Here is a 21,611-nt window from a genome sequence, read left to right as displayed (position 1 = left end):
GCTGTTTGTCACAAGCTATTAGCTTGTGCATTACCTGTGAAGGAAAGTCCCATGCAATTTCGGTAAAATGCGTCAAAATGATTTGCATAACACCTGTCCTTCTTGTTATGAAAGCCAAAAAATAGCTTGCATTGACCCTTATGAAAGCTAAATTGTTACTTGGGAAGGTAATATCTTCCGAACGTTGTCAAAATTTGTTTGTCAAAAATAGGCACCAATCTGTCAGGTTGGCCTTTAATTTTTATATTTCAATCGCAGTAAACAGGAAATTTGTTTTTGTTTTAATTTATAAAATGTCATTTGAAAAAACTATAAATTAAAAAATAACAAATTTTCTTCGCTTTTCTTCGCGGAAAATAAACAATAATTGTATAAAAATTAGTGGTGTGCGTGGTGTTTCAGTTTTTGTGCGTTTTTCGTCGGTTATTTCAAACAATTAAAAATTAGGGTCTGACATTGGTCGCTAAATTGTCACGTTTTGACAATTTGGCGACCAATGTCAGTTGGAATATATTAAATTTTTATGTGTACTATGGGTTGTTGGGCATGGAAAATGGAGAACGTTAATTGTGCCCTTGATTATGAAAGTGGACTAAGTCACTTTTGTTTAAAGAAAAACTTACATAATAATTTTCTTATAACGATTTAATTATATTTCTTTTATGAAATCACTAGAGGAGCAATAAAGAATTTTATTTACTGCAATTTCGCTTTCAAATAAACTTTACACCTGAAATAATAATTATTTTAAGGCTAGATTTGAGGCCATTTTTAGGAGTGACTTAGTCCACTTTCATAATTAAGGGCACAATATTATCCATAATGATCTTAAACGAAGGTTTACCGAAGCTTTGAGATTTGACAGATACCTTCGGAAGAGCTTGTATAGCTCTTAAATAAAACAAAACTTCGTAATTTCTGTAGAGCTTCTATAAATTCATTAAACAGACTTATCCGAAAAAACAAGCTTTCTTCGTTTAAGCTTCTTTAATAGTATTTTAACAACTTATTAGAAATTGTTAAACAAGTCCGAACTTCTATAAGCATTTAAATTCTGAAGCAAGCTCAATACAAGCTGTATAAAAAGTAGAACTTGTGAGATTTCAATTTAAGCTGTTGTGTTAGTTGATAGGAAATTTTATTAATTTTAAATTTGAACTGATCTAACTAGCGAAATTTTGTCATTTGGGTTCTAGTGAAAACAGGCTATGAACTCTACTATACAAATATAAACATTTTGATGATGAAAACGATTATCCACTCACAGAATGTGATTTCTAGGCCTAGCGCCTAGTGGTCTTTTAATCCGTCCCTTTAATTTCAACCATGAAAAATTGTAGTAGATTGGCAACAAGTGTACAACACAAAATGCACTTTTTGCACATCGCTGGATTTTGCCGGCTGATTTTTGTTTTGACAGAAATAGAACTGAGGAAAAATCTTGTGCCGGTTTTCTTCTTATCAACTTTGGGCTTTTGATTTTGGAAACTATTTTAAAAACGATATCGTTTTTAACTACAAACATAATTTGTAAGTTGAATTATCCATTTAATTAGTTTTATGTTTCATACTTTTTGATTTAAATTAATGCACAATATAAGAACATGGTTGCATACAAACAAGCTAGGAAAATATTTCACTCATAATCTTATGGCCTTGCCCCCTTTAAGATAATTTTGTTTTCATTTTTTTGTATGAAATCATTCTATTTTTATTTATTATTAATTGAAACTGATAATCAACCGCACCTATAGGTGATATGAAGATTGCACTTCGACCATTACTAGGAACTTCATATATTTGTTTACTTCGCTTAGCACTCGGCAGTGTTTCATCGGCATCGTCCACTTGTGCAGTACAAAAAAGCAATACCATGTCTACATCAACTGATCAATTAGAATATATTGAAGGATCAAGTTCGGTTGCATACATTACAACACCCGATGAAGTCACCGCTAAGAAACTTGCCCGCTCAGTTGTTGAAGCTAGATTGGCGGCTTGTGTCAATATCATCCCAAAAATCACTTCAATTTATGTGTGGGAAGATAAGGTTCAAGAAGATAACGAATGCTTGCTGATGGTTAAGACAAGAACTAGTCGTGTCAAGGAACTGACCAAATTTGTACGTGAAAATCATCCCTATAGTGTAGCTGAAGTAATTAGTTTGCCTATTCAGGATGGCAATCCTCCATACATGGATTGGATTAAAAATACAATTAAAGATGCATGAATAAACGATACAGATTAATGCAAAAAAATCTCGGTAAACAATATTTTAAGTCTCAATAAAATATTTCTTGTTTAAAATAATTCACTTTCAAGTTTTTACTAAGAAATTATTTCAGGACTAGTAAGACTAGAAACAGCTCGAAGTTAAGCTTTATTAACAGGGATAAGATGTTGTGGAATTTGCCTTTTTTTCTTGCTTAATCGTACGACATTATAGATTAAACACAAACACGTTTCACGTCCCCCTCGTACCAAATACCTATATGTATTTTATTTTGCCTTTTCTTTCGTTATTGCCTTTTTTTTGCCTTTTCTCTTGTTATTGCCTTTTTAGTCTTTTCCTATGTTTTTTTTATCTTTTTAGCGTCTTAAAGGTAATGCCTACACACAAAACACTCAAATATACAAACAAAAAGCTAACTTACTCAGTATATTACTTACTCAATATATCTGTTCTATATTAAAAATTCACTAATTACCCCACACAAACAAAATTCGAATGAAAAGATCTACCTATGCAACTTGTTTGTCTGCTATTGCTACCATTTATTGTCTTCTACGTTCTATTGCGCGGCCGACAACCGACACGTATCAGAGTTCAAAAGCTAACTTACTCAATTTACAATACTCCATTGAAGAAGTTCTCCAGATTTTGGACATAATCCAGAGAGATTTGGGAGCTGCGAAAGGGGCAGTTGCAAAAGATGTTTTTGAGAAATACAGATCAATTTTTTTTTGGCAAATAAGGGACTCGAAAGAGTTGAACAAATAAATTGCGTAATACATTGGAACACAAATCCAGGGGTCGAACTACGGCATACGTACGTTAACGTATTGACGCTTTATGTCTTTATCATTTTCTTCTAATTAAATAGAGAAAGCAATAGTCAAAACGGTAACAAACTTATGCCGTAGTTCGATACCAGAGCACTCGGCAAATGTTGAAGTGGGCGATGTCGAGTTATTTAATTGGGGTCCAGTCGTCTCTACATATGTAGAGAGATATTTTAGCTCCTTTAGAGCACTCTTAAGCCTGGTACGCTGCTCGCGCTAAATTTTAGCTCCCATACAAATTATCGAAAAATTTTAGCCGAGCTAAAATGAGTCCCATACAAATTATCGATAACTTGTATGGAAATTTTATCTTGGCTAAAATTTAGCGCGAGCAGAGTACCAGGCTTTAAGGGACAATCGCAGGCGCTTGTTAACTGAAAATTAAAAAAAAAAACTCATGATTGTTCAAAATTACTGCAATTAATTTTTATATTCCATTCTTTTCTCAATAAATGCCTTTTTATGCCTTTTTGGGAGTTTTATTTTGCCTTTTTTTAAGTTTTTAGGTGCACAAGATCCTATCCCTGGTTATTAACTTAGAGCTGAACAAGTTTTAATATGTTCTGAGAAAGATTAATGTAAGTTTAGGCACCAACATTTATAAGATTTTTTTTTGCTGTACTGATCCCCATGACATTTTTGTTGTTGTATCTCCGCTCACCTTTAATAAGATGTATCCAAATATCACGAAGAATTAAACATTCTAAACAAAGCCCATATATTTTCTTTTACTTTAGAAGAATTAAAAATTTTGTTAATTAACTTTCTACTTCGAACAAAGAAGCAGCAATTGGCAAGAGTAATTCTTCCTTAACTTCAGCGTTGGTTTCATTATCTGTGTTTATAGAAGAGTCTAGATAGAAAAATCCTTCACTACATTGAAGTTACTACAACAAACTTCCTCAGCCAGCTATATCCTTACCTTTCTGCTTTCAGTTTCGTACGACAAGTTGATTGAGAACACATTATTATTATTATTCTTATTATCTCAATAGATGAGATCTTCCTGTACTGGATCGTATCTCTCGTTGGTTGCTCATGCGCTCCACACGACCTACCCACATCAACCGATGCACCTTTACCGTTTTGGCTAGATTACTTTTCTTGTTCAAGTCAAAGAACTTAGTGTTCTTGGTATGCAGCATAATGTAAGACTCTGCTGGGTTCACGGCCACAGTGATGTGTTAGGCAACGAAAAAGCGAGGGAAGGGAAGGCTCAGTACTTGATCCCTCTCTCATAGACCATAATATCAGAATCCCACAATGTGAAATAAAACGAAATATCGTCAACAATATTATTCAAAAAACCAATGAAAGATGGAACCTCCTAGATACCTGCGGTCACACCAGGAAACTATGGCCGAATGACGACGATTTTACTACTTAGTAAACCTACCTTAATACCCCTCATAGGCGTCTTAACGGGACACAACCTACTAGAAAATGGGGCTTAGTACGGATGATCTATGTAGAGGGTGGGGCAATGAGGACGAACAGGAAAACACTATACACTTCCTCTGTCACTATCAAGCACTCTGCCGCACTAAGAAAATTTTTTCAGGAAACTATTTCTTTAATGAATTAGAAGAACTTTCAGGCAACAGCCTACTGAATTTTGTCAAGTCCACCAAATGGCTCAACCAACCATAGCATTCATAGGTTAATTACTTTTTCATGAAGTTACAATACTTCAGGGTATCACAAGGGATCTACATTGATCTATGTGTGACGGTAACAAAATCAACTGTCAGCATATATAACCTTACCTTCCTTGTACAACTCGTACAGTTTGTTATTGTATCTTCGTCTTCAATGCAGACGAGACCGAAAATCGTTCGAAATAATTCAAGAAGTTTTCATTCACCTTCGTCAACGTCCATGTTTCTGCACCTTATAGCATGACTGGAACGGTTAGGGTATTGTATACGAACACCTAAGTCGCGTAGGCATATGCAGGAAACTTGGCGCACGTTTGCAAATCCTCAACATCATTTACGAGTCGACTAAGATATTGCATTGTTCGTCTTCGCAGGCTTCAATGTCGGGCATGCAGTCTTGGGATCAGGGATATTCTTCTTACGTTCTGATAAAACTTCGAACCTCATTTCTGCAAAAGTCGCCTTCTTTTTCCTCGTTGCCTTCTTATCTTTTTTTAATTATTGGTGTCGGCGTCATGATCGGTGTACACACAAATGTGCACACAAGTATTGTGTCTATGGACCGCTTAGCTGAGTCTGTCTCCGACTATGAATTCACATTCAAATAAGCGCTGTTGACGGCAGCAGTAGCCTTAGCATAATATGCCAGGCCCTTTCCATCGCACATTTAGATGGTAGTTATATCTGCCTTATAACAGTCTAGGACCTCCGCTAGTTGTTACGCAACATGTGGTCTATTAAGGGACCTATCATTTCAGGCGAAGATCTGAATTTCAATAATTCATTCATTTGCTTAAACTAGTGCCATTCAAGTTGCATTTAAATGACCGCTAGCTTATCAATGTATACCAAGCCATTCAAATCTCTAAATAATTTTGCTTTTAAAAAACTTAACATTTTGTGAATTTTTACCATAATTTGTAACTGATCAAAAGCACCCGATGCATCAATTTGGTACCGAAGCGTTGATATCGACTTCATTTCCGAATTTATAAATTTGTTTTGAAAATGGAAAATTGAAAAAAAAAAAACAATAAAATAAAACAATACATTATTTGAATTTTTATAAACCAATTTTTTATTTCTTGTATCAACTATTTTATGTAGGAGGAGTTGCTATTATTATTGCCAATAAGAGCAGAACAAAAAAATAATATGTACCATAACCAATTGAAGCCTCTAAATATCACTTTCTATTTTGTTTTGATTTATTATGAGAGCTCCACCATAACAATTATTGTTTTTTTTTTAATTTGTTTAACAGAAAATTATTAATTTAAATGAAATGCTTCTTGAGTAATTCGTAATATCTATGAATTATTATACAACTTTGCAAGTATACATAAATTCATTTGTTTTTTAAGCCATTTGCACCGGAAACAAAAAAAATGAAAACTGCTGTACACCAAATTATTTACTTTTCCCTTTTGATGACAACAGGTCCAACATTGTCACCAGTAGTTTTATTGTGCTCACCATGGCTTCCATCACAATATGGCCACTTAAATTTTAAAGAGAAAACAAATTATGTACAATTTTTTTTTGCAGTAACAAAACTTACGTTCTTTGATTTCCAACAACGACAGAATGCTGCTTTTTCGGCAATGTCTTCAACATCAATCATTTCAACAACTTTGGCTTCATGCTTTTTGATTGATGGGTTAATAATACCGGTTGACCGTTTTTTGTGAGCTTCAGGGCAGAATGCCAAGTATGACATGTAGCCAATGCCAGCTAGAACAGCTGTTGGTGGCACTAAGGAGATCCAATCTTTAACTAGACAAAACAAAAAAAAAAAAAAAAACAAATTGATTATTAATTTTCAATAAAGAAGGATCTTTTGGATTCCAAGGCTCAGCTAAATTCTACACAGTCATAACGTAAACGCCAGAAATCTTTCGCGATTCGGAACCCTTATAATCTCAGAAGAAATAAAAAATGATGATAAGAACAACGAAATGCAAAAACAAATTGAGAGAAATGCAGAAACAAAAGAGAGCGCAATCTTAATCTTCAAAGAAACTAATGTCAGAAGATCAAATCTTGTGTTTTACTGTAATATTTTGGAAGTTAAAGCGAATACTGAAGCATCTTTTGGCGTTCAGTTTAATTCTCAGAAGGAGAAGAAAATGCAACTATCAACACAAGACAGAACAAGTCGTCTCGACTGAAGAGAGACGATTTTCCAATTTTGGCAAAATAAGATCCATCCAATTCATTGAAGAACGAAATTTTTACTCTGAATCTTTTATGCCACCTTATACTACAGAATGGCTCATCTTCTGTCATCATTTAAAGAAAACCCAACTTTGGAGGTTGTTAAAAGACAAAAAAAAAAAAAAAAATACACAACTTGTTGCAAAAGGGAAGTATGCTAGGAGAAACTTTAGGGATTTCAAGATGAAATTGGGAGAGTATTTTTATTAAAAGTAAGTCTGTAAACGTTTATTGGGCTCTATAAAAAAAAGAGGAAGTAGATCAATGCCTAATTTATGGCAACATAAAAGCAATGAATATATGAATAAAAGCAGAAAATTCAAAATTTCATGCATGATCTTCGAAAGGAGTTTCATCTAAAAAAAAAAAAAAATTCATAAAAAAAAAGAATTTTCAACAAAATTATTAAGATTAAAATTGAGTCGTTATTTTTGACCAAATTGAGTTACAACGGTTTTATGCTGAAGCAAACTCGAGAGTTGGCGAACTTGAGAGTTGACTTCAACTTGAAACCCAAGTTGAACATTTGTTTTTTTTTTCACCACCTTTCTCTCAACTCTTGAGTTAAAAAAATAAACAGAAGTTAGCAAACTTCCAGTTTAAAAAATATCCCTGGGCTATTTGTGACAGTTAATACAAATCATGGTATAAAAAGAGAAGGTATGATCATTAGAAAAAACTCATGTCGAATTCCTTTCAATTTTTTGAATCGCCTCAAAAAAATCGAATTTTTGGTGTTAAAAAGGAACATGAAAACAGACCGAATTCTTTTTGCGATTGTATGTGTGTCATTTGACAACAATTTTTACACAAACGTCAAGCTGAAACCAAAACAATTTCTGCAAAATAAAACGAGAGATTCCTTTGATCAATAATTTTGTTTATTTTCTTCGGTAATATAGATTTATTTTAATCAGAATCAAAGGGAAATTGCAGTTATTATTAAGATCTGAGTGAAGATGAAGTAGAAGGTTATTATTTTGGCCGTATGCTGTGGTTTTACAGAGAAAAATTTTTCTGACGATAATTACGAGAAGAAAAGTCACAGTAATTTGACTTTTTCACAAGAACTATGCCAGGAAAAAATATATTTTGATCGCACATTGTTTTTTTTTTTATTTATTTCATATTTTTCCGCAATAAAAATATGATATTCAATTAAAATTTTCTCTTTATTTGAAGTTGGTGTTCTCAAATAAACAAACAACACGAAGAAAACTTTCAGCTTGACGTTTGAGAAATGTCAAATGTTCCAAGTGTGTGTGCAAATCCGTGTAAATCTCTCAAAAAAGAAGGATTAAAAAAAATTCGAATTCTGCTTCGTTTGAGGCGATTTTTTTTTCTATTAAACATGATTTTCAGAAAAAATTCGCTTCGAGATCGCCGAAAATTCGATTTTTCAATTGAAAGGAATTCGACATCAGTATCGAGAACTGTCAAAACTTATGGCTACTTAAGGTTTTGACAGCCCAGCCCATTGAAATTGTTGTTGTAAACAATTTTGTCTTGGAAATTGTTGTTGCTTTTGACTTTGCCAAATGCCAAATGTCAAAACCTTATTACCCCATTTTGTAAGATGGCGGCTCTAATGATCATTCCTTAGGTCTGTTCCAGACTTTTTGTGCACTAAATTCGGCAGTCTGTCAAATTAATGAGAGTTGGGAGAGAATTCTCTTAGTAGGAAATAAAACTACGAAAAACTGTCAAAAAGTCTGGAACAAGTTGATCACCATTATAAAACACAATTTCATATTCTATGCTTAATTCGATAAACATTAACACTTTTTAAATGAAAAAAACACGTAAACGCGATTCAATTTAAAAATCACTACAATTTGATTTGTTTTCTTCTTTATTTATTTGTTTGACATACGTCAACTTTTCATTTGACAGAACTCATATTTCTGCAGGAAGAAATTCTTTGGGCTAAATTTGTCAGGGTGGGGAAATTTTTTACTCTCTCGTGAGCGCTCTCTTCTACACAATTTTTGAAGTTGGGAACAGACTCTGACCAAAAATAACCAAATATTACTAAATTCGGCAGTTGCAAACTGAGTGTGGAACGGACCTCTTCTCTTTTTATACCATGAATACAAATATGTATTGTCATTTTGAAACCTGAAAAGCAATCGTGTATTTCCTGGACATATAACTCTTTTCGAAAATAATCATTTTTATCTAAAAACAAAACCGACTTCCATGGATCAAAACATCGTTTTTCTAATAGTTCCCATGGCTAAAACTGAACGAAATTGAAATGGGACCACATTGCAGCCACCAGCTCTCCATTTAAAAAGAATTATCAAAATTGGTTCACTCAGTCCAAAGTTATGAGGTAACAAACACAAAAAAAAAAAAAAAATACAGACGAATTGAATACCTCCTCCTTTTTGGAAGTCGGTAAAAACTACATTTCCAACAGGTATACACAAAACATTTATGCATTAAATAGTTTAGAATAGACAACAGTTGAAGTGAATTATTTTGAGAATAAAGTACTTTGTTTGTATTTCCGTAAAATATTATTCAACATTATCCAAAACTTATGTATGCAGTATGTATTCCCACGGAAAAATTTGATTTTTATAATTTAATTCTCAATAAGACTAAAAACAATGAAGAGGAATGAGAATTCTATGATTTTTAAAATAATTCTTTTGTAAATTACAAAATTTCTTTCAAAAAAATTAATAAATACATACGTCGTGATTATTAACTTTTATCACGTATTTTATGAAGTTTTTTAATAAACAAAACTATTAAAATTTTTATATTACTGTTAACAAATTTGGCTGAAATTTGGATATATTTTGTGTAAACAATTTTTTTTATTTTGTGTGTGTGAATTTAAATAGTTTTGATAAGGAAGAAAAAATAATAAAAATTATTTGAATTTTAAATGGAGTGATCTAAGAGTGATTGAATATAATTCAATTTTAAAGTTCAAGTGACCTCAACTCCAAAGCGTTTCGGTTTCCCCCAGATACGAAATTTTCTGTGTCTGAATTTAAACAAATTCCCTTAGAATATAAAAATTCACAGTAAAATAAGGCGTCTTAGTAAGGGTACGACAGATCTAACTGATGAGCCCATTCTCGTACCTGGGCGAAACACTTTGGAGTTGAGGTCACTTGAACTTTAAAATTGAATTAAATAGTTTTGTATCGCAAAGTTTATTCAAATTAAATTGAAATATTCTAACCATAGAACATAGATATAGAAATCCAAATATCAAATAATAACATATTTGAGTTATACATTTGTTGCGCATTCTAGTGCGAAATTTAGGGCCCTATTATTACTTGCGAATCGCTAGAAAAATTTGGCGATTCAATGTTATTGATCCTTTAATAAGCCATTTAGCGTTTTAAAAATTACAATATATTTTCACATCGTTTTCTTTATTTTGATTGGCTTGCGGATATATTGTTAGTTTTATAATCGGAAGACCACGATATGAGTGTTTCCCAAATCATTCGACTCGCGAGTCATAAAAGGGCTCCTAAATAGGGTGGCTATTGAAAATTTAATCAAGATTATAACGCCAAAATTTCACATTTTCAAATTTAGATTTATTGAGACTTATTTTTGATTACAATAAAGTACTTATGTTTGAAATACATTAGTATATTTAAAAAAAACTGACTTAGAATTGGTCTAGCTGTAACATTTCAATATTTAAATTAATAGACTTATTAATTCTATAATATGTTAAGGTAAGAAACTTATATAGTAATAGGAACAATTTTAGTGCTGCTCAAAGGCACTTACAAAATTTACAAAATGTGTAGGTTTTCTTAAAACTAGATATAAAGACAAACGTATATACAACTTAAAACTAACAAACAATACAAAAAAAAAAAAACTAAAAAGTAATTAAAATAAAAAAAGTGCTTGTGCATTTGTCAATTCATTAAGTGAAATGACTAAAGTTTGACAAAAGGAACGTATAGTAATTTATCAAAAAAAAGTTTAATATCAGCTATAGTTTTACAGCGGTATTTATTAGATTAGCTTAAACTGGTTCTCAAAGGTTGTTTATTTAAGCTTGCTTAAATATTTAATTCGCCTTTAAGCAACGTTGCTTAAATTTGTATTTATAATCGAATTTCCTGCTCGAAGGCAAAGTGACGGACCCAAAAGTGCATCAGTTATTCTTTGCTGACGATGGAGCCATCATAAGTGAAGACCCGATATCCCTGCAACGAGCACTTGATGTATGGGTGGATGTTCTAGAAGGTAGTGGGTACCGCATAAGCGCGAAAAAGACAGAATACCTATGCTGCCCATTTTCTGATCCACACAGGCCTATTCCTGACATTTATTTGAATGGTGTAGTGCTTCCCAAGTGTGAAAAGTTTAAATATCTGGGGTCTATGATAAATAACGAAGGTACTTGTGATGACGATATCAATCATCGCGTAAGCGTAGGGTGGATGAAGTGGCGGGAAAATTCTGCTATCTTCTGTGATCGAAAAATGCCCCCTAAGCTGAAAGGAAGGCTCTACACCGCAGTTGTGCGTCCAGCACTCACATACGGTTCACAATGTTGGACAATGTACAAAAAGTATGAGAGTAAGTTAACGGCAGCTGAGATGAAGATGCTTCGCATGACAGCAGGAGTAACAAAGCTTGATAGAATTAGAAGTACGAAGATCCGAGGAAGCCTTCATGTTAAAAATACCATCTCCCAAAAAATTGAACACGACCGACTCAGTTGGTATTGCCATGTTCAAAGGAGAGATCCTGAGAACCCCGTCAAAAAAGCAATATCATATAACGTTCCAACACGAAATAAAAAGAAAGGTAGGCCTAAAAACTCCTGGTACAAGCAAATGCAAAAACACCAGCATTCAGTTGGCCTCAGAAACGGAACAATACAAAACCGGGAGGCTTGCCGCCGATTTCTGAGGTCAACCCGGCGAACCCCACAGGCGGATCACTAGTGTGAAGCGGTAACGTGGGAAGGTTATGATCCCCTCGACATCGAGATCATAACAGCGCCGAGAAAAAGGAAGAAGAAGAATCGAATTTCCACAGATTATTAACTAAACGATAGTTGTGTCAAAAAATGAAGGGGAATTGACTAATCTAGTACAAAATACTATCACATTTTAGAAACATCACGTGGTTTTTGACAACTTGAGGGTATGTATTTTTGTAAACAAAAATTCTTAACCTTGACTTTTGATCAAGACGGTTGTGCGTAGTGATTGATCCACTTATATAATTTATTTAAAGTTGTTATAAGGCATTGGCAACAATAAATTTTTTGTGTAAAGTGAAATTTAACATACATTTTATAAAGCCAGTAAATTGTTTTCAACAAAAACGGCTTGAAACATCGAACTAAAAATAAAATAAAATTAAAAGAAAAAAAAAATTGTGATTGAACTTGAGTGAAAATAAAAGCTAACAAAGAACAATAGAACTTTATACATAATGAGCTCGTTTATGTGCAAGTTGTGTGAGAAGAGTGTAAAGAAAGAAAAGGACGGCATTTCGTGCAGTGGTGTATGTAATGGAGTTTTCCATCTCTCTTGTGCTGGCATAAGTGAATATGATAAACGTTTGACACAAGAAAAGGAATGCATGCTATTTCATTGCATTGAATGCCAAAAATTTACAAAACAATTATTAAAGAGTTTGAATGATATTCAGAGTCTTTTAACTAAAAACAGCGAAGTGGTTGATAATATTGAAAAGAAAATTAATGATGTAAATCCGTGTTCAACAAGTTCAATTGCACAACAAAAAAGTGTATCTTTTGCTAATGTTTTGGGTAACGAACCGCCAATTATTATTGCTCCTAAGAATACACAAAATAGTGATGAAACAAAAAAGGCAATTAGAGATAATATTGATCCCCAATCCTTATCTTTAAAAGTTAAAAGTGTAACGAATCGAAAAGATGGCGCAATAGCAATTAAATGTGTAGATACCAATTCAAGAGAAAAGATTGAACATGAAGTGTCAACTAAAATGGGTGACGATTATAGTGTAATGACACCTAAATTGATCGATCCTAATGTTATAATTTGTGGATTAAATGAAGAATGGGTAGCTGAAGATTTATGTCAAGCAATAAAATCACAAAATGACATTACTGAAAACTTTACTTGTGCCCGCATTTATAAATGTCCACGTAAAAATAGATTTAATGCAATTTTAAAAGTTGATGGTGAATTATATAAAAAGTTTTTAAATTTACAAGTGATCAATATCGGATGGGATCATTGCTCGGTGTATGACTATACATGGGTAAAAAGATGTTATAAATGTTGGGGTTATAACCATGAAGCAAAAAATTGTACAAATGATGCAGCCTGTCCTCGGTGTGGTGAATCCCATAAAGAACTACAGTGCCAAAAATCCATGAAGTGTATTAATTGCGTGCAGTATAATGCAAATCTAAAACTCAATCTTGATTTTGATCATGATAGTCGTAGTAGTGAATGCCCGGTTTTCAAAAAGAAAGTTCAAATTCAAAAGAACAAAATTAAATATTAGCAACCAACCGAAATTACTCTTGTGTACTTTAATATTCAAAGTTTAATAGCTAATTTTAATGAACTTGAACAGATTGTAATACATATGAAATTTGATATAGTTGTTCTAAGCGAAACCTGTTTAACTGAAAATATTTCAGATAGTGAAATTCATATCAAAAACTACAAATTAATCAGATGTGACAGTTTATCTAGACATACAGGTGGTGTTGCTATCTATGTAAAAGAAAATTTGCAATTTGAACAATTACATACCCTAACAGTGAATATGGATTTATGGTGTCTATCTATTAAAATACGATGTGGGTTATTTTATTTTGTACTGTCCGGTTTATATAGATCTCCATCGTCATCAAATAGACAGTTTTGTGATAATTTCAGTGAGTTGATGGATTATCTGGTTAAAGACAATAATACTGTTATTCTGATTGGCGATTTCAATATTGATTGGTTCGATGAAAATAATATTTATAGGCGTGAATGTTGTAAAATAATTCTCGAAAATGGATGCAATCAGTTGATAACTGAACCCACAAGAATAACTAGTAATTCTAGAACTCTAATAGATTATGTTGTTTCAAATAATCCTCTTTTAGTAACTCAAGTCAATAATGATTTTGATATTGCAGATCATGAATCTCTTTGTGTAAGACTACCCCTTAAAGAAAAATCAAATCCTGAATCAAAAGTAAACAAAGTGCAAATTTTAAAATATTCCAAACAAAATTTACTATTAGCATTTGAACAAAGTGATATAAATATAAATGAAGTTTCAGATGTTAATCAAGCGGCGGAAATCTTTAGACAAAAACTTCTTTCAGTAGTAAATCAGTTTAAAAATTATAAAAACATAAGATACAAAAATGAAAACCCATGGTTTAATCAACAATTACTTTCTCTTAAAAATAAAAAATGCGTTGCCAAAAGAAAAGCTGTGTTTACGAATAGTGTAGACGATTGGTGTAATTTCAGAGGTATTCGAAACACTTATTCCAAAGAACTTGACCGTGCTAAAAATAATTATACAAAAAGAACTTTATCAAACTGTTCTAATCAGAAAGATATGTGGAGAACCCTTAAGTCATTAGTGCTGCAAGAAATAAAAAGTGACATAAAAAAAGTTGAGTTTGGTGGTGAAGTTATCACAGATGACAACGAATTAGCACAGCGTTTTAATACATTCTTTATAAATAGTGTAAAAACCATAAATAATGCAATTGACACTGTCCCATTTGTCAACCAAATAGATCATGTAGTTCAAAATCCGTTTAAATTTAATCTCATAAATATGAATGATTTAATAAAAACAATTACAGAACTAAATAATAAAAAAGACAGTGACCTTCTCTCCCCGAAACTTCTCATTGATGCTTTTGATGTAGTTGGTCCAGCATTGCTAAAAATAATAAATACATCGTTAACAGAGGGTTGCTTTCCATGCACTTGGAAAAATTCAATTGTAACACCTATTGAAAAAATTAAAAATACTATCAATTGTGAAGAATTTAGGCCCATTAACTCATTGCCTGTATACGAAAAAGTTATCGAAAAAGTTGTCTATAAACAGTTCGCAAAATATCTGTCAGATAATAAAATTTTAATTGAAAATCAATCTGGGTTCCGTCAATCACACTCTTGTGAATCTGCAGTAAACATGGTGCTGATAAGGTGGAAAGAATCTATCTCCAAAGGTAAGAAAGTTGTCTGTGTTTTTCTTGACCTAAAACGAGCCTTTGAGACGATCGATCCTAATATTATGATGGAGAAGTTATTAATGTATGGAATAAGTGGTGTTGAGTTTGATTGGTTTCAAAGTTATTTATTGGGTCGTTCTCAACAAACCAAAATCAATGGAGTTTTGTCTGATCCTGAACCAATTGATCTTGGAGTTCCACAAGGATCCATACTTGGTCCAATCCTTTTTAACTGCTACATCAACGATATGAACAAAGCTATTAAGAACTGTGAGCTTGCTCTATTTGCAGACGATTCATTATTGTTTGTCGAAGCGGAATCAACTCAGGAATGTGAACGATTATTAAAAGAAGATCTTGATGTGTTAAATGTGTGGCTTAAGGCTAATAAACTGAAACTTAATGTATCAAAAACTAAATGTATGGTTTTAAACGATAATGTTAATGTTAACGTATCTATAGATCAAGAAACTGTTGAACAAGTTTTGCAAATAAAGTACTTAGGTGTAATTATTGATTATAAATTAAGTTTTGAGCAACATGTGCAATATATTTCAAAAAAAATTTCAAAGAAAGTTGGTTTCCTTAGAAGAATTCGAAATAAAGTAAATACTATTACTGCTATAAATATTTATAATGTAATTATCAAACCACATTTTGAATACTGTTCTACTGTTTTGTATTTAATTAACCAAAGCTCTATGTGCAACTTACAAAAACTTCAAAATAAAGCAATGCGTGCAATACTTCGATGTAGTAAATATAATTCTATTGTAAATATGTTAAATACTTTGATGTGGATGTCTGTTAAACAGCGTATTTATTTCAATGTTATATTTTTTGTGTTTAAAATCAAAAATAATTTATTACCAACATACTTGTCAAAATATATTCGTTACGTCAGAGATGTTCAACCATATATGTTAAGAAATAGAGAGGATATAAGACTGCAAGCTTTTAGAAATGCAAGATCTCAAAACAGTCTGATTTATAAAGGGTTTAAACTTTTCAATGATCTTCCAAATAATGTTAAACAACTAAGTAATAAGTTTGAATTTAAAAAAGAAGTAATAAGTTTTGTTAAACAATATATTTAATTGCCAATGCCATTGTAAATAACATATTATATTTTTATATACCTATTATAATATTTATTGTAATTATTAATAGCAAATTTAGCTAAATAAATTGGGAGAATTCTCTCGTTAATTAAACTGCGCAAAAAAAAAAAGATTAGGTCGTTGACGATGAGTTTGCTTTTGTCGGATTCCTTAATAAAATGCACAGAGCAAAGCCAGACAGCATTGATTTTTTTCATTTGTACTAACCATTTTATTTTTTTTTAACATTCTTTAATTATTTGATTTGAATTTAAAATTCAAGCTCCTTTTAGGGAATAATTTCATTTCAAACCAAAATGAAGTCTTCACCCCACACCCTAGATAAATTAATAACATGATACTGAGCTCACGATCTTAGTAATAATTCATATGTGGTCAAATCAATCTTAAAATGGCTCTAAGCAAGCTCTAAACGCGGTGAATGTTGTTTAAGTTAAGCAACGTTTCTTAAATGTGTAAATTTTTTATAAATACACATTACAGCCCTATTTATAAACTCATCATAGAGAGTACATAGCATTATGTACTCCTTATAATGTATTTAAACAAAAAATTGTGATTTATAATATTTATGCAACGTTTAATAAAGGTTGTATAAGCTAAACGCGTTTTTAGGTTGTTTAGAGCTTGAATAAGAATTTATTTTGCTTAAATGTCATTTGAACTTCACATAATTTTCAAAAAAATGTATGTATATTTTTTTTCAAGAATTTATTTTTTGACAACTTCATTTCATTTTTCATTTCAAATGAAATGAAATTATTTTGTTATTGTTTGTGATTTTTGAAAAAGAAGAGTTGGACAAGTGAGATAAGGGTAGGTTTTACAGACACAAGCAAGATTCAACTGTAGTTCCATTTGGCTCAAAAATAATAAGAAAATCATTTTTGTGATAGTGAATGAGTTAGTCAATAAAATTGATAACAATGGAAAATAAAGTGTTTGCCAAGTATGGTCCTGTTTCCTAAAGTTACTGCGAAAAAAGTCTAAACACATCAAAGGTTATGATTTTAATAAACAAACATATCATCGCAGAAAAATGAATAAAAAGTAATTATACGCCAGAGTGATTCAAATCAAATAGAAAACTGCTTAACTGTGTAACTGCTCTTCGTTATGATTTTTTTCTAGGTTTAAAATGCACTTTTCACTTAATTATCTATTTAAAGAAGAGCCTGTGACACATTTTTTTGGGTCTCCCTATTCCGTCCGTGCGTCCATCTGTACACATTTCCACAACCTGATATAATTTCCTGATTTATATACATAATTATATGACACTGAAAACTTTCACAGATGGAGTTGTTTGTTGTTATAAAAAGTACTTATTTTCCTTTTTTAGTACTTATTTGGACACAAACCTAGCATAATTATAATGTCTAAGAAAATGTTTTAATAAATAGAAATTTATGTAACGTCGCATAGAGGCTACGTAAAACTTTATGCATTGTATAACTATGCAGCCGTTTAGAGCTGTTTAGAGAAATCTAATAAATAAGGCTGTTTGTATTTAGAAGTTGTTTAACGTTAAACAACCTTTAAAATTCTTTTATAAATATGGCTGTTAATCTTTATATAACATTTTTAATAAGGTTGAAGATAAAAAAAAAGTATTTACAAAATTTTATGAATTGTTATCCTCTATCTATGACATGGCTACTTCTCCTGAAGAAGTCAGAAAGGAATTCGTTATTATTGAGTTGCAGAAGTTGTAAAGAGTTGGGATTGGCTAAACTAATTGGAGATCCAAAGTTTTGCAGTTTGTTTTAAATTTTCAAATGATTCGTCACTGTTCGCAACTCGAAAACAAAACTGGAATAATAAAACAAACTTCCCTCATGCGAAAAGGTTATTAGACTAAAAGAAACAAAGTCAAATAGAAAACAAATCTTATCTGCAATCTTTTGTGATAGTGTCACACTATCTTTATTTATCATAGAAATTTAAAAATGTGCTAAGTACCTGGCTGTTAAAAAAATAAATGCTTATTAATATTATGACCTACATAACATTGATTTATCTAACGGCCGATTTCTTCACTAAGTCCTAGCGCTAGTACCGGTCCTAGTCCTAAAGTTGGTACTCAAATCGGTATCAACTCATTTCTTCACTCAAGTACTAAGCCCTAGAACTGTCAATTTAGGACCGAGTACTAATTAGGACTCGGTACTAGCTAGCTCCTCAAAATCTGCTAGTACCTGGTTATTATACCAATCGTTAGTACTCAAATCGGTACCAAGTTATTTCTTCACACAAGTTCTAAGCCCTAGTACTGTCAAATTGGTACCGATTTTTGCTTAGGACGTCCTAAAAGTTAGAACCTAAAAATCGACAGTCTAGCGACGATAAAACTTGATTTGGTTGGATTTTTTGCATTCATTCGAAAATTTAATTAGCATTTTGGAGATTTGATGTCTTTTTAAATAGATATTTTTTGGTTTTTTTGGTTTTTATTCTGATTTTGGCATTTTATTTTTTTTGAAATTGTGCATTTTGTAATTTTTATTTGAAGAAAATGGATTTAATTTTTGATGCACAATTGGAAAACCACATCTGTCCAGTAATAAAAAAAAGTTGTGGATAGACGTTTTTAATAAAAAGTAAGCGCCTATTACTTCTTCAAGTTAAAGTTAATAACGCAACTCGCACCGATTACTTCTACCCGAGATAATCACACAAAAAAAGACTGCACTTTTAAAAACTGTTATTTTTATTGAAATATATATGAAGGTACAAACGTCTAATACGCAAACTATCTTTTTTATTTGCTAATATGATTCTTCTTCCGGCAGGCGACCCTCGTAGTTAATAGATCATGACATCTTATTTTTGATGGTGACACTTCTTGATAGAACTTGAATTTTATTTTTTTTTATTTTCATTTTTTCTTGTTAGGTCTTCTTTAGCGTCATTATAATGTTTTTAAATTATTTTCTAAATGGTGATTTCACTAAATTTAAACGCCTTTTGTCTATTTTGTTTCGTTTAATTTGCAGAATTATCAAAATAATATGTTTAAAACATCAAAATATTGTCAAAATGACAGTTAGACCAGTTTTATACGAATTAATTCTTAGGACTGCTTTGTGAACTTAGATCAGGTCCTATAAATGTGAAGAAATGCTCAGGTACTCACTTTTTGTTAGGACCGAGTACTAGTGCTAGGACCTGGTCTAGCTAGATCGGGTACTAGGCTGACTTAGGACTCATGTGAAGAAATTGGCCGTAAGTCTAAGTAATCAAGTTTATGGGGAATAAGTTAACTTAATAATAATTTAGTTCTTAATTTCTTCATTATTTTGTATGAGAAAGTTATTTTCAAAGACCATCGTAGCTAAAAAAAAATTAGCTAAATCATTTTGGCCCATCACTGGAAATATTAGGTAATTACACTTGCATTTTATCTGATTAGATCAATGCAAGGCCAGAATCAATTTACTTTCAAAACCTAAAAAAAAAAGTGAATGATTCATCACTTTTTTGGTTTTAAATACCCAACAACCCAATAAAGTAGAAATGTCAAACCTTGTCTTGAAAGCATAGAAATATCTCAAAAACATTCTACTGCATCAAAACTAAATAATTATTTCATTAAAAAGCATTGCCAAGATTTGTCAATGTAATTAGAAACCTATTTGCAATGTCTGGAAAGTGCTCCACATTGAATCGTTGCATAACCATTAGAAACCTGATTTTTTTTTTTATATTTTTCACACAAAAGAAAAAACCTGGAGGTGGAAATAAAAATTGAATTTAAAAAGATTTGTTTGTGTATTACAAAATATACATTAAAAAAAGCCTTCATGGTTAACTAAATTCGATTGGGCTACTTTTTAATGTTAGCTAATTTCATGAGGTCGATGGACGAAGGCATTTCTGTCCTGTTGCCTGTCTTTTGTCACTGTTCTTTGGACAATTAACCGCAATGAAAACAAGTTTTTATTTTAATTGAATTTATACTTACTGCCAAGTTTGAACCACCCTCCAATTGTGTCGGGAATTGGTAAATTCGACAAATAATTGGGAATTGTTGTTTTGACCAAACTTGCAAGAACCATTTTGATAGATTTCTACTTTACTACAAACGAATTGATCTGATTTGCTAGACTATAGTTTTTTTTTATTACTGTTTTCGTTCAAGTTTTTTTTTTATATTTTTTTTCGATTTGCTGTTTTTTGACATTTTGTTTTGTGGTGCATCGTTGTGGAAAAAATGTATTTATGAACTCAAAGTATAGAGGGCGTAGTGAATTTTAAAGGGAATGTTGTTGATTTATCGATTTAATGGTGAGCTTCCATTGACTCGCAAATTCAAATCGGAAAAATTAACTGATTTCGATTTGAATTTTTAGGTGTGTTTTTTTGTTTATCTATATAGATTTTGTACAAAAAAAACCACATCGAGATATTTGAAATCAAAACAATTTACGTGTTAAAAACAACAAAAACTATATCTGTATAGATTTTTGAAAAACCCAGATAAAAGGTGTGTTTTTTGGTTTATCTATATAGATTTTGTGCAAAAAAACGACATCGAGATTTTTGAAATCAAAACAATTTACGTGTTAAAAACAACAAAAACTTTATCTGTATAGATTTTTGAAAAATCCAGATAATTATCCAGATTTTACTTTCTCTCGATAAAAACAGTAGTGCCAAGGTCGTTTAATTGTTGTGTTCATACAGAAATATCTGAAAATATTAAAAAAAAAAAAAATCGGAGAAAACGAGGTTTGAAAAAAACTCTCATAGAAAAAAATAATCAAAAATTTGTTTGACATGGTTGCATTGAAATGTTAATATCTCGAGATATACGCAATGCACTTTTCAGATAAAAGTCTTAAATGGATCCTGATAAGATTGTTAAACAGATATGTATATAAAATTACCAAAGTTTTTTCGAAAAATTAGAAATAAAAATAAAAAAGTTTTCACATTTGATTTTTAAAAAATCGAAAAAAAATTCAATATGGCTACCTTCAAACGCTTATAACACAAGAACGACGCAACCAATGTTAATGGTCATGGTCTTAAAATGTAGCTAAGAATATACAGATAATTTTTGTTTTTTTGTGAAAAAACAATTTTTTTGAATCCAACATGGATGCCATGGCCATATGAAAATTTTTGTTTGCATCCAACATGGATGTAATGGCCTTCCCACTTCGGAGTTAAAATAAAAAAAAAAAACAACAGCAACATTTTTGACAGACAGCTGCCAAAGTATATGTACAGTGGTGCCAAATGTTTGCATGGATTTCAAAAATCCCGATGTCGTTTTTTTGCACAAAATCTATATAGATAAACAAAAAAACACACCTAAAGCCATAACTACACCCCTAAAGGCTT

The 21,611-nt window shown here is 31.5% G+C and overlaps 2 protein-coding genes across 2 annotated transcripts; one reads left to right on the top strand and one right to left on the bottom strand.

The window, feature by feature from the left end:
• Positions 1 to 1,344: 1,344 nt before the first annotated feature.
• LOC129915537 (protein CutA homolog) lies at positions 1,345 to 2,310 on the top strand. Its single transcript, XM_055995125.1, has 2 exons — positions 1,345 to 1,530; positions 1,755 to 2,310. The coding sequence occupies exon 2, from the start codon at positions 1,760 to 1,762 to the stop codon at positions 2,228 to 2,230; it is 471 nt and encodes a 156-aa protein (XP_055851100.1). The 5' UTR covers positions 1,345 to 1,530; positions 1,755 to 1,759; the 3' UTR covers positions 2,231 to 2,310.
• A 3,542-nt stretch (positions 2,311 to 5,852) lies between these two features.
• Positions 5,853 to 20,401, bottom strand: LOC129915538 (CDGSH iron-sulfur domain-containing protein 2 homolog). The gene is made up of 3 exons (XM_055995127.1): positions 20,227 to 20,401; positions 6,283 to 6,497; positions 5,853 to 6,222 (listed from the first exon to the last, which is right to left on the bottom strand). Exons 1-3 carry the CDS (start codon positions 20,318 to 20,320, stop codon positions 6,136 to 6,138), a joined length of 396 nt encoding a protein of 131 aa, XP_055851102.1. The 5' UTR covers positions 20,321 to 20,401; the 3' UTR covers positions 5,853 to 6,135.
• Positions 20,402 to 21,611: the final 1,210 nt, after the last annotated feature.

This window comes from Episyrphus balteatus, chromosome 3 (assembly GCF_945859705.1).
Source record: "Episyrphus balteatus chromosome 3, idEpiBalt1.1, whole genome shotgun sequence".
Lineage (NCBI taxonomy): Eukaryota > Metazoa > Arthropoda > Insecta > Diptera > Syrphidae > Episyrphus > Episyrphus balteatus.
Note: the sequence above shows the minus strand (reverse complement) of the source record. Positions and strands in the feature narration are given on the sequence as shown.

What these genes read in the sequence shown, in the direction of transcription:
- LOC129915537 (XM_055995125.1), top strand. Translation starts at nt 1,760, where the DNA reads ATGAAGATTGCACTTCGACCATTACTAGGAACTTCATATATTTGTTTA.
- LOC129915538 (XM_055995127.1), bottom strand. Translation starts at nt 20,320, where the DNA reads ATGGTTCTTGCAAGTTTGGTCAAAACAACAATTCCCAATTATTTGTCG. An exon ending in AGGGTGGTTCAAACTTGGCA is followed by an intron (nt 6,498 to 20,226) that starts GTAAGTATAAAT and finishes TGTTTTGTCTAG; the next exon opens with TTAAAGATTGGATCTCCTTA. An exon ending in GTTGTTGGAAATCAAAGAAC is followed by an intron (nt 6,223 to 6,282) that starts GTAAGTTTTGTT and finishes TTAAAATTTAAG; the next exon opens with TGGCCATATTGTGATGGAAG.